Here is a 16,612-nt window from a genome sequence, read left to right on the forward strand (position 1 = left end):
AGGCAGTACGTTCCGCCCCTAGGCCCGAAACCAAAACCCAGGTACGAGCCTTTTTAGGGTTGGCGGGATACTATCGCTGCTTCATCCCTAACTTCTCCTCTTTAGCCGCCTTTCTGACAGACCTGACCAGGAAGGGGCAGCCGGAGAAGGTACTGTGGACACCAGCAGCGGAGGAAGCCTTCCAGAAGGTGAAAGGGGCTCTCACCTCGGAACCAGTCCTCCGAGCCCCGGACTTTAGCTGCGCCCCTTCCTGCTGCAGACGGATGCCTCCAACACAGGACTGGGAGCTGTCCTGTCACAGATCCAGGAAGGTGAGGAGCATCCCGTAATTTATATTAGCAGGAAGCTGACCCCGGCCGAGAGAAACTACGCTGCGGTGGAAAAGGATGCCCTGGCCGTCAAGTGGGCAGTCCTGGAGCTGCGGTACTACCTCCTGGGCCGGAAGTTCACCCTGGTCACTGACCACGCACCCCTTCAGTGGATGGCCCGCGCCAAGGACACCAATGCCAGGGTGACCCGATGATTCCTCGCACTCCAGGACTTCCACTTCGTTGTGCGTCATCGGGCTGGTGCCGCGAACGCCAACGCTGACGGCCTCTCTCCAATCTAGGCAGCTTTCACAGGTCTGTCAGGGGTCACTCCCCACCCACCCCCTAAATTCCCCCTACTGCCTAATATTATCAACAGGACCAGGACGACGCTTAGGGGTTGTTGTGACGAGCGTCTCGAAGTGTCATCAGCGTACATCAGGAACACCTGCCCATCCTCATCACAGGCTGATCGGTCACAGCTGCGGCTCATCAGGCGGTGGCTACATAAGCCACGTAAGCCCCACACACAGGGAGACTACTCCATGAGACCAAGCACTAACTCGCCCTCTCATTTCTCCCACAGACAGCAGCGTGTGACCGACCAGCCCCACTGGAACACTTCGCGGATTCACTGCACTGGGAAAGAAAGAAGAGAGCACTCACCGCACTAGAGCACCCACAAGGACCCTTTTCCCCATTGTTGCCCATCACTCCTCCTCAATAAAGGGGGGAAGGGAAAGGGAAGTGGTGTGTGGCCAAGTATGGTGACCCATACTCGGAATTTGTGCTCTGCATTTAACCCATCCAAGTGTACACACAGTAGTGAACATACACCTGGAGCAGTGGGCAGCCATTGCTGCGGCACCCGGGGAGCAGTTGGTGGTTCAGTGGGTCTCACCTCAGTCGTGGTATTGAGGGTGTTGGTTATTCACTCCCCACCTACAATCCCTGCCGGACCTGAGACTCGAACCCATGACCTTCGGGTTACAAGTTCAAATCTCTATCCACTAGGCCATGACTGTCCCCTGGATATTTATACATCATCAGAAAGCTGAATAAATAAGCTTCCCATTGATGTATGGTTTGTTAGGATAGGACAATATTTAGCCGAGATAAAACTATTTGAATATCTGGAATTGAGGGTGCAAAAAAATCTAAATATTTAGAAAACTGCTTTTAAAGTTGTCCAAATGAATTTCTTAGCAATGCATATTGCTTACCAAAAAATGAAGTTTTGATATATTTATGGTAAGAAATTTACTAAATATCTTCATGGAACATGATCTTTACTTAATATCCAAATGTTTTTTGGCATAAAAGAAAAATCTATAATTTTGACCCATGCAATGTATTTTTGGCTATTGCTACAAATATACCCCAGAGACTTAAGACTGGTTTTGTGGTCCAGGGTTACATATCGAGGGTTGAGAACCAGAAGGGCGTAAGTGACATTTCACCAACTTTACAGGAGAGCCAAAAACTTTGCTTTACCATAGTTTGATCTGACTTTGTGTACTGATTTCAATTGTTTATAATACAAATTTGTACACTCATGGATGACAGTACTTTTGCCAGTAGAAAAAGGTCATTAAGAGCTTTCATTTGATGTATATATCTGCATTTCACCAAAAATGTCACTTACGCCCTTCGGGTTCTCAACCTTCGATATATTAGTGCTGTCAAACGATTAATCGAGATTAATCGCATCCATAATAAAAGTTGTTGTTTACATAACATGTGTGTGTACTGTGTATATTTATTATGTAAATATAAATACAAACACATGCATGTATAGATTTAAGAATTTTTTTTATATATATTAAATATTTATATATAACATAAAATATAAGAATATGAATATATAAATGTATAAACAAATATATTTTCTAAATATATACTGTATGTGTGTCTATTTATATATACATAATAAATACACACAGTACACATACATATATTATGTAAACAAAAACTTTTATTTTGGATGCGATTAATCACAATTAATCATTTAACAGCACTAATATATATACATATACATACACATATATAGGTGCATCTCAATAAATTAGAATGTCGTGGAAAAGTTAATTTATTTCAGTAATTCAACTCAAATTGTGAATCTCGTGTATTAAATAAATTCAATGCACACAGACTGAAGTAGTTTAAGTCTTTGGTTCTTTTAATTGTGATTATTTAGGCTAACATTTAACAAAAACGCACCAATTCACAAATTACCAATCTCGACAAATTAGAATACTTCATAAAACCAATAAAAAAAAATAAAAAAACATTTTTATTGAATTGTTGGCCTTCTGGAAAGTATGTTCATTTACTGTATATGTACTCAATACTTGGTAGGGGCTCCTTTTGCTTTAATTACTGCCTCAATTCAGCGTGGCATGGAGGTGATCAATTTGTGGCACTGCTGAGGTGGTATGGATGCCCAGGTTTCTTTGATAGCGGCCTTCAGGTCATCTGCATTGTTGGGTCTGGTGTCTCTTATCTTCCTCTTGACAATACCCCATAGATTCTCTATGGGGTTCAGGTAAGGCGAGTTTGTTGGCCAATCAAGCACAGTAACACCATGGTCATTGAACCGGCTTTTGGTACCTTTGGCGGTGTGGGCAGGTGCCAAGTCCTGCTGGAAAATGAAATCAGCATCTCCATAAAGCTTGTCAGCAGAAGGAAGCATGAAGTGCTCTAAAATTTCCTGGTAGATGGCTGTGTTGACTGTGGACTCCAGAAAACACAGTGGACCAACACCAGCAGATGACATGGCAGCCCAAATCATCACTGACTGTGGAAACTTCACACTGGACTTCAAGCAACATGGATTCTGTGCCTCTCCACTCTTCCTCCAGATTCTGGGACCTTGATTTCCAAATGAAATGCAAAATTTACTTTCATCTGAAAAGAGGACTTTGGACCACTGAGCAACAGTCCAGTTCTTTTTCTCCACAGCCCAGGTAAGACGCTTCTGACGTTGTCTCTGGTTCAGAAGTGGCTTGGTAGCCCTTTTCCTGAAGATGTCTGAGCGTGGTGACTCTTGATGCACTGACTCCAGCTTCAGTCCACTCCTTGTGAAGCTCTCACAAGTTTTTGATTCAGCTTTGCTTGACAGTATTCTCAAGCTTGCACTCATCCCTGTTGCTTGTGCACCTTTTCCTACCCAAATTCTTCCTTCCAGTCAACTTTGCATTTAATATGCATTGATACAGCACTCTGTGAACAGCCACACCTCTCAGTAATGACCCTCTGTGACTTACACTCTTTGTGGAGGGCGTCAATGTTCATCTTCTGGATCATTGCCAAGTCAGCAGTCTTCTCCATTATTGTGGTTTCAAAGAACAAGAGATACCCAGAATTTATACTGTAGGGATGGTCATTAATTGAAACTCAAATGTAAATATTCTAATATTTTGAGATACTGATTTTTGACTTTCATCAGCTGTAATCTCTAATCATCAAAAATAAAAAATCAACTTTTGAAATGTTTTACTTTACATGCAATGAATCTAAAAATATATGAATGTTTCACTTTTTGAAATAAGAAAAAATTAACTTTTTCACGACATTCTAATTTATTAAGATGCAACTGTACATATACATATACACACATATACATATACATATATATATATATACATACATACATACATACATACATACATATATAGAGTGACGAGTCGGCTGCCTCCCCCCTTATTATCATCACCACCCCGTCCCGTATTCGCTGCCCTTCACCAGGCTCCCGACGGGAGTGGGTGTGTGAGAGAGGAGGGGCGCTGACACAGCCAGGGCTGGCGGCGTGTGATGAGGCGCACCTGATGTGAATAGAGCCTCATCACCGCCGCCGTTTAAATGCCGAGCGTGCCTCTCCTCGGGAGACCGGTCTCTTCCCCGTGCATGCACGCTGGTGTCCTCGTGGGTCCAGGAAGGGTGCGTCGAGTAGGAGGACTGCCGCACCCGTTAGACGCAGAAGCTCCGGGGTCCTAGGAGTAGGATGTCGTCGCTGGAGGAAGCCGCCGCCACTCGCACCCGGACCCGAGAGGGGAGCGCGTGTGGCCACCGGACTCCGCCCCTTCCCTGGACCCTTCCCTCCTGAACACTCCTTCACAAGCCCCGCAGCACGACGAGGACACCAGATCCCCTGTTTATTTTGGACACTTTTTTCCCCCTTGGACACTATTTTGTTTATTTATTGTATAATAAAAACCTCTCCGAGGCCTGACGCCACGCCACGCCCACTGTGTCTGTCGTTTGCTCCTCCCACGACAGTGGTGGAGAATGCAGGCAGGCGGAGCTTAGACAGCGCAGTTGGGCAACATCTGATGACGTCATCCCCTCTCGATCGCATGAAGCCGTGGAGGCCGCACGGGGACGGAGGAACAACGGGGACAGCCTCCCAGCCACCAAAGGGGTAAGTGACGTTCTGTTTATTTGTCACTTTACCCTGTGGTTGGTTGAGGCTGTCGACTGATACCCGGTTTCTCTGTCCCGGTTCCGGCGCGGTGCGAGGGGGAGAGTTGCCCGGAGAGGAATTCCTGCCCCTCCCACTCTGACCGCTGGAGCCTGGTTGAGGAAGGTAGCACTCCTGCGTGGGCGGCGACCCTAGGACGGGGATGTCGCTTGGGGGGGGGATGTGACGAGTCGGCTGCCTCCCCCCTTATTATCATCACCACCCCGTCCCCTAGGAGTAGGATGTCGCCGCTGGAGGAAGCCGCCGCCACTCGCTCCCGGACCCGAGAGGGGAGCGCATGCGGCCACCGGACTTCGCCCCTTCCCAGGACCCTTCCCTCCTGAACACTGCCCTCCTTCACAAGCCCCGCAGCACGACGAGGACACCAGATCCCCTGTTTATTTTGGACACTTTTTTCCCCCTTGGACACTATTTTGTTTATTTATTGTTTAATAAAAACCTCTCCGAGGCCTGACGCCACACCCACTGTGTCTGTCGTTTGCTCCTCCCGCAATAATAATATATATATTAATCGCATCCAAAATAAAAGTTTTTGTTTCGGCACCCTTGGTATATATCAGGGGTTCTCAAAGTCTACATTCAAAGGTCCAAATCTGAATTTTCATCAGTGTCAAAGGTCCGGAACAATTGGTTATTACAAAACGTGTTTTTAATAAACATACATAACATATAACAAATAAACACTCATTTAAAAAAAAAAAAGGTTCCCTTTGCATTCAAAATACTTTAATAACAAGTGCAAAAGTGGCAAAACAATTAATTTAAGTGTCAGCAGTAGAAGTCGACCTATAATGTTTTTTCTCTGGCCAATGCCGATATTTAGAAATCAGGGCAGCCTATGGCCGATATAAGCTTTTCTGAAGAAAACGGACGGTTCTTTTAAAAGATACATTCATATAAAAACACCCGCGCAGCATTTTATTTTTGAAACGCGCAGTGCTCAGTTTATTCAACGAAGTATAAGCCTTTTGGAAAATCTATTTGTAGCGGTCAGTTTTGATATTGTGACAAGCCGCCACAAATAAATGTATACACTGGGCACTGCTATAAGACAAATTGCCATAATATAAGTGATAGCAAAACAAAACAAAAAAATTTAAATATTAGCGGTGAAATGTCGCCCGATTATGTCAAACGTCATACGCTCACTGGATGTTATGATGACAACAAATGTCATGAAGGAAAAGTTTCAATATCTCGCCTGCAATTTCGGACCTTCTCCAAAAGACATAAAAAAATAAGAATAAATAAACAAATGATTTACAAGTTTAACGTGCGTTTATCAAAGTAGGAAATATAATTAGTGTTCTTGAAATATGAAATAGAAGCGGGTCCGGATTGAATTCCCTCCGGGTCCAGATCCGGACCGGAGTCCGGACTTTGAGAAGCACTGGTATATATGATCAAAGACGACTGTGAAAATTAATCTGCATTGTTAATCCTTTTGATCTTTTATTTAAAAAATTGACAAAAAAATCTAACCTTTCATTGGATAATAAGAATTTAAAATGGGGGAAATATTATGTAATAAATGTTTTTCTTAAATACACGTTGGACAATTATTGGCACCCCTAGAAATTCTTATGAGTAAAATATGTCTGAAGTATATTCAAATTCATATTCACAATTTTAAGCACTCCAGGGTGATTACGAACATGAAATGAACCAGCCATGGCTTCCTTTTTCACAGAAATATAAATAGGAGGGAAAACAAAGCCCAAATACCCTTAATCATCCATCACAATGAGAAAAACCAAAGAATATATTTCTGATGTGCAGCAAAAAATAATTGAGCTTCACATATTAGTGAAATGGCTTTAAGAAAAGAGCTAGAGCAGTGAAAATTCTCATTTCCACCATCAGGGCAATAATTAAGAATTTCCAATCAACATAAAATGTTATGAAACTGCCTGGAAGAGGACATGTGTCTATCATCCTAATGCACGATGCGGAGGAGAATTTGAGTGGCCAAAGACTCTCCAAGCACCACAGCTGGAGAATTGCAGAAAATAGTTGAGTCTCGGGGTCAGAAAACCTTAAAGAAATTGTCAAACAGCACCTACATCACCACATGTTGTTTGGGAGTGTTTCAAGAAAAATTCTCCTAGCTCATCCAAAAACAAACTCCAGCATATTCAGTTATCAGACACGACTGGAACTTCAAATGGGACTGGCTTCTATGGTCAGATGAAACTAAAAAATGAGCTTTTTAGCAGCAAACACTCATGGATTCGATCAAATTCCAACAGATAAAAAATCAATAAGTGACTGACTCTGTTAGAAATCTTATAATGGGCCATGTTTGGATCTTCAAACCATACAATAATCCAAACACAAACCTCAAAAACAACACAAAAATGGGTCACTGGGCACAAAACCAAGCTTCTGCTATAGCCATTCCAGTCCATACATAATAAATATACACAGTATACACACATATATTATGTAAACAAAAACTTAGTTTTTGGCCTTGCATATATTTGGCCATAAAGTAACACAGTAAAACTGTGAAATATTATTACAAATATTACATTATTTTAATATATTTCAAAAATACATTCTTCAGTGTCACATGATCCTTCAGAAATCATTTTAATATGTTGATTTGATAAAAAGAACATCACCTACAGCTCAACCTGGCAAAGACGGAACTTCTGGTCTTCCCTGCCACTCCGACTCTACAGCATGACTTCACGATTCAGTTAGGCTCATGAATGATTACCCCATCAACTTCGGTCAGAAATCTTGGTGTAATCTTTGATGACCAGCTGACCTTCAAAGAGCACATTGCAAAGACTGCTCGATCCTACAGGTTTGCACTACACAACAGCAGAAAGATCAGGCCCTTTCTGACAGAGCATGCTGCGCAACTTCTTGTCCAGGCCCTTGTTGTTTCTAGACTGGACTACTGCAATGCTCTTCTGGCTGGTCTGCCATCAAACACAATCAAACCTCTACAAATGATTCAGAATGCAGCGGCACGACTGATCTTCAACGAGCCCAAAAGAGCGCATGTTACACCTCTCTTCATCTCCTTGCACTGGCTACCAGTGGCAGCTCGCATCCAGTTCAAGACACTGATGCTTGCGTACAGAACTACCACAGGCTCAGCACCCTCCTACTTCCACTCACTATTACGAACCTACATCCCCTCCAGAAGTTTGAGATCTGCTAGTGAGCGACGCCTTGTGGTACCATCACAGAGAGGCTCAAAATCACTCTCCAGAACATTCTCGTTCACCATTCCTGGCTGGTGGAATAATCTTCCCACCCCTATCCGGAACGCCGGATCCCTGGCAATCTTCAAGCAACAACTGAAAACTCATCTCTTTCGGCAGTACTTGACTTCATCCTAAACTCAAAAAAAAATAAAAATTCCCTCTATCTTTCTCTCCGCTTACTAGCTTGTACTTATTTGAACAATGACTGAGACTTGGTGTTACGAGCACTTCCTCTGTCTGATTGCCTCTTCAAGATGAATCGCTTTTTCTATTCCCCAATTGTAAGTCGCCTTGGATAGAAGCGTCTGCCAAATGACTAAATGTAAATGTAAATGTTAAAAAAAAGCCTTATCATCAATGTTAGAACAATGCTGTTGTGCTGCCTTAATATTTTTGTGGAAACTTTGATACTTTTTCAGGATTGTTTTATCAACAGAAATTTCAAAAGAGCTACTTTTTTATTTAACTCCATGAGAACATTTTCTCATTAATAGTGCGTTCAGCTGAAAATAATCAGTTAACATCACTGCTTGATAATATTTCTCATTTATCAGTCATCATGTATAAAATGAAAATAATAATCAGCCAGAATTCTAATATTGGTGCATCCCTAATTAGTGCCAAAGTGTGCAATCTTGCTGATGCTTTATGAAAAATCAAGTCAGCTCTGTGTTACAGCTTTAAAAGAGCACAAGACGAATAAAACCAAAGAAAAAATTAAAGGCAAACAAAAGATGCGCTGTGTGCGGGCAACCATTAAAAGACATTAAGATAAATGACCATAACACTACACTAAACGCTATTGTTAATAAAGCATATTTCGTGAAATAAATCAAAACACTAGGGGCAAAACTGTTTGCTCGGTGTGGATCAAGTGTGAAAGAGCCTGATTTGCATACGAATACAGACGAGTAGTAAATGTACCATTGTACAGGCATATTCAAATGAGGCAAGCCTCACATTTACACCATTAATTTTAGAGGGACAATAGATGCTTGAAAGCTTCATTGTCAGTCGGTGACAGATCCAGGTAAGCACTGTGGGAAACACAAGTTAAATATATCATGGTGTAACACAAAAGAAAAGGGAAACCATGATGGAGTCAAAATCTCGGAATATCAGGAAACGAACAATCCTTTTGCTAAAACAGCGAACTTCCTTCCAATTGACCTCAACAACATTAATTTCTCTGTGCTTAATACATATTGTTTAAACAGCAAGAGTATCTTAGGTACTTCAGAGTGAGAGTGAGTGTGTGTGTGTGTGTGTGTGTGTGTTTGTTTGTTGGTTTTTGTGTGTGTGTGTGTGTGTGGTAGGCAGCTGTAGGCTGTGGACGGAGTGAGTGATTGCAGCTGTCCTCTTCTGCGAAAGGTAAGACTGCTATCAAGAGATAATGAGACCCAAGATGGGATCTTCCATTAATTCAACTTGAACATCACCACACACAGCAGCTCATCACTTCCCAAATGTGCTAAATATCAAAACATACCTCAAATCAACCTTAAGTTGAAAGTTCAAACCGCTATGTTCATTTCGAGGCACCGAACCAGATAAAAAGTGACATAAACACGTCATTTAGGATGTTGGGCTGAAGTAAACAGAAGCTGAGCAAATTAAAGTTTGTACAACTAACATCAACATCTGCAGTCTACCATATCAGCGTTGGGTGGCTTTAGTTAAAGGGACACATTTACACAACATCATGTCATTACAAACCATTTCAACAGTCGGTTTCTGAAAGTAAAAACTTTTTTTAAATGACAAACCTTTAAAAACAGACCTACTCTGAGCTCGAAATTTGTTAATCGATGGTATATGCCTTTGTTTATGCCATCTGTTCGCATTATTCACATTAACTTGTTTTTAAACTAATCTTAGTGGTGGAAAAACTACATTACCCATGATGCCATACAGAAAATTCCACCAAGTTGCTGAGCTGTTGTGAGCACCAAATAGTTTCAAATATATTGTTTCAAATACATTGCTTCTATAGATATAAATCAACAACTTTTTAAAAATTACATATTTTACCATGTTTTTAATTTGATTATGTTATTCATTTCATGGGGTTTCAAGGGATTGGTTTGACTTATAGCTTATAATGCTTTAGAGGAGACTTGTTTTAAATCTCTATGGGGAAAATGAATGAAAAAATATCTCTGGAACCAACACCGCTGAAAGTGGGCGGGCACTAATGAAATATTTCTTTCCTTCTTTCTTTAGTGAAAATTCTAATAAAATATTCAAATAGCATTGTATCCCGTTGACTTTCATTGCATGAAGAAAAAACAGACTTTTTTTTTCTTCAAAATATCTTCATGGAAGCCTATTTCCGCCACTGAAGAAAAAATAAAGGTAATTGCGACTTTTTATCTCACAATTCTGACTTTTTAACTCGCATTTGTGAGTTTATATGTCACAATTTTGAGAAAAGTCAGAATTGCAAGATTGTAGAAGGCAATTCTGAGAAAAAAAAAGTCAGAACTGTGAGAGGTAAAGTTGAAATTGTGAGAAAAAAGTCAGAATTGTGGAGATCAAAAGACACAATTACCTATTTTATTTTTTTATTCAGTGACGGAAACGGGCTTTCATATTTCTTTTATCTTCCTCTGAGGAAAGAAAGAATAATGGTTTGGAATGACATGAAGGTGAGCAAATGATAACAATTTTTATTTCTGACCAGGGCTTGTATTAACACAACAGCTGCTCAACAGAAAACCACCATGAACTTATTACAGGGCCAATCCTCCTGGAGCAACCTGGGGTTAAGCGCCTTGCTCAAGGGCGCAGTGGTGATAGCTCAAGGCCTGCCCCTTGAGAGGTTCAAACCTGCAACCTTTTGTTCTCCAGCCCTGATCTTTAACCACTAGGCTAATGCCAGAGAATTTTGAAGGCAACTACACAAGACCTTTGTCCCCATCACTGAAGGACACATATCATTAGTTTCCTATATCTGCTAGTATTTATGACATCTGGCTTGCTGCAAACACACAATATATGCCCAATGTGAAGTGAACTACAACATGCTAAAGAATTAAATAATTGTGAGAAGTGTTAACAATATCTCAGTGTCATCCACCTTTTTTAAACTTTTGTCATGGTGAACCTGGATAAATGTAATTTCATTAAATCTTCAAGCAGAGTAGAGTGTGTACATATGTTTTGAGGTAACAAATTCAAATTTGAAATGAATATTTAAAAAAAAACTGATTACAGAAGACTTTAAAATGCTTTAATTAAGGCATAGTTTGCCCCAAAATTCGTCACTATTTAAAGTGAACAGCAACTATCACTATCAAGCCATATATGAGTAAAGAGATGAAAATACATTTACATTAAGTTTCAATTCCTTGTTTTATTGTTGTGATTATTTTTTCTTTTATGTAAAGCACTTTGGATTACCATTGTGTATGAATTGTGCTATATAAATAAACTTGCTCTGCCTTAGTTTAAGTTTTTGTCATTTTGTTGTTGTTTGTTTTATTAGTGTTTCTTTTTCATAGAATTATTTTTTATTAATTTTATTCCCATTTAAAACAAATGTTTTTTTCTATTTTAACATTAGATGAGAAATATTGCCTTGGCAACTAATTGAAATAAATCTTTTTTTATTATTATTATTATTACTTTATTTAATGTTTTTTTAGTTTATTTAATGATAACAGCTCTGCTATAGTGCAGAAGTCATGTGGACTATTTCTATGATGATTTTAATGGTGCTTTTTTTTGTCTGTTTTGGAATCAGACAGCCCTGGTTCCCATTAATGTTCATTGTATGGAATAAAGCAGACATCCTTCTAAGCATCTTCTTTGCTGTTCCACAGAATAAAAAAATTGGGGTTGGAATGACAAATAGTGACAGAATCGTAATTTTTGAGTAAACAATCCCTCAAAGGCCATATACACCAGCAGACAATGGTAAAGCAGATCTTTTTAACTGTTTTGTCAGATTATTTCAAGAGCTGCAAAACGTGTTAAAGCTTCCCTCGACTGCCTGATCCAGTGTATATATCACATCATGCTTCTTAGGTGTAACCGAGGACTGAAAAGCCATAGCATATGATGTGATGGATCATCCTGTGACAAGCTTTATTTAGCCTTCTCCTAATTCACTTCTCCTCTCCTCCACCTAGCCAGTGGCAGAAACCATCCCTCTCTATCTTTTTGCCCCTTAATCTAATCCAGTCTGTTTGTTTTGCTGGATGTTAAAGTACAGATCAATTGTGTGAGTTATGAAATGACATTACGGCGGCTCAGACCCGTCTCTCCCTGCCAGACGACATCTCGTCCTTCTGAAAATTACCCCCTCTGATTTATCGATTCGTTCTTGCTCTCGTTCTCGCACTTACACTTACACATCCAAACTCAAGACAGCCGAAAAATAGGACAGACACCACCTTGGGAGAAACTTTCTCTGACACTCAATAAGACAGAAAATAAAGAGAATGAGACATTTCGGACTATAGGTGCACCAATGTGAGTTTCCAAGAGCCAATTCCAACACAATGGCATTCATTAACTGTAACATTTAATTGAAAAAGTGAAAAAAAAAATTTTCTTCATTGTAATTGGCACTCTGTTTAATGCAGAATAAAGCCAAGCATGTGGAAGCAAAAAATTACCAATGCAAACATGATTGTGCATGACACTGTCACATTCAATACTGCAAGCACACAGTGTTGCATTCTCAGCATTGCCATAGAGGGCGCTATTGCAGACGACAATATTTATGGTCACAATATTTATGATCCGCTTTCTCTTTCAGGTTATGGGGAAGCAACAGTTTAAAGAAAATCTTGCTGGCTTGCTGAATGTTTAAAATCAGCTACCTTAAACACACATGCGGTACACGTCTGAAAAAAAAAAACTATTGCTCCTTTGCAGGGTTTTTATAGTTAACTTGGACAAACTAAAACAAAAAAAAATCTTTATTAACAAAAACTGTAAGAGTACCTGGATGACACTAAAATAACTTTTAAAACAACACATAAAAAAAAAAAGCACAAAAGAGAAAACCTATCCTAGAAGCCAGGCACTGAATTACACAAAATGCTAATAAAGTTCACGTAAAATATATAAATCACTATAAAAAAATATATTGTAAGTTTAACATAATCAAGGTCAATAATTCAAGGTCAGAAGTTTTTTTTTTTTGCTCAACGAATTTTGAATTTTCACTGCAAGAATCTGCCCCCCCAAAAATAAATAAATAAAAATACAATTTCACAGTTGTAAAAAACAAAAAATATTAAGAGTACATTTTACAAGAACACAAAATTTCAGTCTTTCCTCTTCAAAATTTCATGTTTAATTCAATGTGTTACTTGCAGTTTCTTTGTAATTATTTGTGAAATTTACTCCTTTACAATTTCTGAGTGAAAACTGTTTCCAACTATATCCTACACAATTTTTTTTTCATTGCTTACGGGATCCTGTACTTTACTTTTATGGTCTGTTCTAGAAGCTTTTATGGATCAATGTACAGCAATACTTTGCTCACGACCATTTGACCCAATTCAGCATCTAATCCTTTTGGATTGACAACTACGTCAAAGTTAGATATCGGAGCTGGTGGACCAGGGTGACTGCATTTTTCTGTGGACATGTGTCTCCTACAACTCTGTGTAATAAGGTAATTGTAAAACTATTGTTCCATACCATTTTGAAAAATGATTTTCAGAAAACGGCTGTACGCTCCTCTGCTTTCACAAGGAAATGGTGGCAATGCACAAACACTTCAGACGTTTTCGGAATGAAATGGACGACATTGCACAGATGATGAAGGGCAGGATTTTTACACCATTTAGCAAGCCAGAGTTGTAATCATAAAATAATGTGCTCCAGTGACCCAAATCTCAGGTTACTTTGTCAGAAGCATTGCACACACACACGTACAAACACAGGTACATACTGGAAAATCATACACACGCTCGCTGCTGCCTCAGGCACCGAGTTTGTTAAATTATAGCCCCAACAAGCAAACAAAAGGGGATGGAATATAAAACATTTATTAACCTGCAAGCGATAAAAAACTCAGAGACGGCAGAAAATCGCATTGCAGGTCAAATTCGCATGGGAATTCCTGGAAGTTTCCAAATTTAGAGAAAAATTCTCCAATGTCCTTTTTTGAGCCTGTGGCTAGGTGGCTCGAGTTATGACCTACTTTTCCCCTTTCCTGTTGGACTACAATTTAAGGGAACTTAAACAAGGAGAGCAGTGCAATACAAGCTTTTATAGCCTCACTGTCAAATCCATAATACCAGTTTCTCTGTATTGCTAGGATAGAAATCAAAGCAATTATCCACAAGATGCCATGCATTGCAGTCATTTTAACATTTTAAAGGGAGTCAAGCACAGCATGAAATGTCTTCATTTTTCAAGCAGCAGCAATAGCAGTAGGACAAAAGACATATTTTTTATAAATAATTTATCACCAAGAATAACCACAATAAACAATTCTTCAGCCAAGCAATAATAAGTAGAATTTAACTGATATGCTGACAATTACATTGGCTATTTTACAATGGATGGGCAATATTTGATCAGATTTAAAGGGGCAGTTCACCTAAAAATTAAAATGCGGTCATCATTTACATACATTTTAAACCAGTTTCAGTTTCTTTCTTCAGTGGAACATAAAAGAAGATCATTAAGAAATGGTTTATATTCCACAAAAAAAAAAAAATACATGGTTGAAACAACATGAGGGTGAGTAAATGATGACAGGTTTTTCATTTTTGGATGAACTATCCCTTTAAGACCCAGAACTATATGGTTTCAAATGTAATATTTTTCACATTGATAGCACTCTTTAGAGTTTATTTTATGAGGTTGTTTGCATTAGTGGAGAAATATTTGTTTAGAACTGTTTTTGCTTGTAAAGGGTGCTTAATCTGCTTATTTCTCTCCTCATTCAGATGAGATGATTTTTCACTGGAGAAAGCATTATTATGGATAAAGGACTCGTAAACGTTTAAAGTAAAACACATCTTAATGATGGATTTGTTTATTGCAAACACAGCTTTTTGCTTCACACTGATTACTTGTGGATTAATGTGATGTTTTTATCAGCTGTTTTTTCACTCTCTTTCTGACGGCACCCATTCACTGCAGAGGATCCATTGGTTAGCAAGTGATGCAATGCTAAATTTCTCCAAATCTGTTATGATGAGAAAAACTCATCTACATGTCTAGGATGGCCTGAGGGTGAATCGATTTTCAGCAAATTTTCATTTTTAGGTGAACTATTCCTTTAACACGTGTCTCTTAAAGGAATTGCTTCTCATACTCGTCCTCAGTCATGTTTGAGTAAATGTGGAGTGATGCCTGGCTTCTAAAATGAGCATGAAAGTTATGCCATTACAGATTATGCCTGCAATATATCATGTATCAATCAAAAATTCATCATTTTCCAACACCTGGGCAGGTTTTGAAAAGGGAAATGACTGGGCAGAAAAAAAGACGCTGACAAATACAAATCCTTTATGTTTAATTTTGGGTCAAACCCAACTATAATTGTTGCAAATGCAGTCTTTTGTAGGCAAAGCTAGCCATTTTGCTTCAATGAGCAGTACATTCCATTGCAAAAAAAAAAAAAGTGTATGTATAATGAATTTTTCTTCTCTCTGGAAAGCATATTAGTATTTACAAATTTAAAAATGCACAAAAAAAAAAAAACTTCCACTCACCATCCACTCTGAAATGACGATGTCCACTTTATCCACAGGAAGGTCAATTTCCTCTATTCTGCCCTTGATCAACGTGATGGTGTCTTCAAGTTTATTTGATCTAGAGAAAGCAAAAATAAACTTTTAATAAAATTATCTAACATTTAAGAGTAGATGTCGTTATATGATTATATGAACTAAAATAAAATTAATACATTATAAATTGCACATTATTTTTTGTTGCAACTGTTCCAATTAATAAAATCAAATAAAATTAGTAAATGAGTAAATGATAAAATATGAAATGCAGGTTGCTAGATTTGAACACCTCGTCTGAGACAATGAATGTTAATTACGCTAATTTGGCCGGGAGTCAGTCTCCTCAAAGACGGCTGCTAATTAATCCAAATTACACACACCACAGCGGACTCACCAGAACAACAACACTAACGGTCCCAATTTGACAGCACCTCCTCCCATGACCTTTTGCACTAAGGGTCAGCAAACTACCGTTCACCTGAGTGTTTGTGTGTAAGTGTGTAAACGTGCATGAATACCCCCTTATTTAAATGATCGCTCCCATTTTGACCGGTAACCCTCAGCATCAATCTCTCCAAATACTCCATTATCATGACAGCTAATGTTACTAGGGACAGAGTCATTACTCAAGGCTACGGAGCGCATTTCTGCCCAACCGATCCTTATCTCTGCACCTTCGCGCTATCACACTCTTCCAGAATCCCATTGTAGCGCTCCCTCTATCCGCCCCTCCTTCAGCGGACTGTCTTGAGCTAGGAAGCACTAATCTCATTACTGGGTTAATTTAGAGGACAATGTCAGCTACGGGGGGGAGAAAGAGGAGGGGGGGGGGGGGGGGGGGGGGGGGTTTGGGATGCTTTAATACTTCCCTACACTGGATGGTACTTGGTTTAGAGA

At 39.4% G+C, this 16,612-nt stretch overlaps 1 protein-coding gene across 3 annotated transcripts in view; it reads right to left on the minus strand.

Annotated features, from left to right (window-relative positions):
- prmt3 (protein arginine methyltransferase 3) overlaps nucleotides 1–16,612 on the minus strand; it is a 70,620-nt gene that overhangs the window by 43,160 nt on the left and 10,848 nt on the right. For all 3 annotated transcript variants that reach the window (XM_079434007.1, XM_079434006.1, XM_079434008.1), the window contains exon 10: nucleotides 15,698–15,797. In XM_079434007.1, coding sequence (XP_079290133.1) covers nucleotides 15,698–15,797 — 100 coding nt within the window. The remainder of the gene's footprint in view (nucleotides 1–15,697; nucleotides 15,798–16,612) is intronic.

This window comes from Barbus barbus, assembly GCF_936440315.1.
Source record: "Barbus barbus genome assembly, chromosome: 2".
Classification (NCBI taxonomy): Eukaryota; Metazoa; Chordata; class Actinopteri; order Cypriniformes; family Cyprinidae; genus Barbus; species Barbus barbus.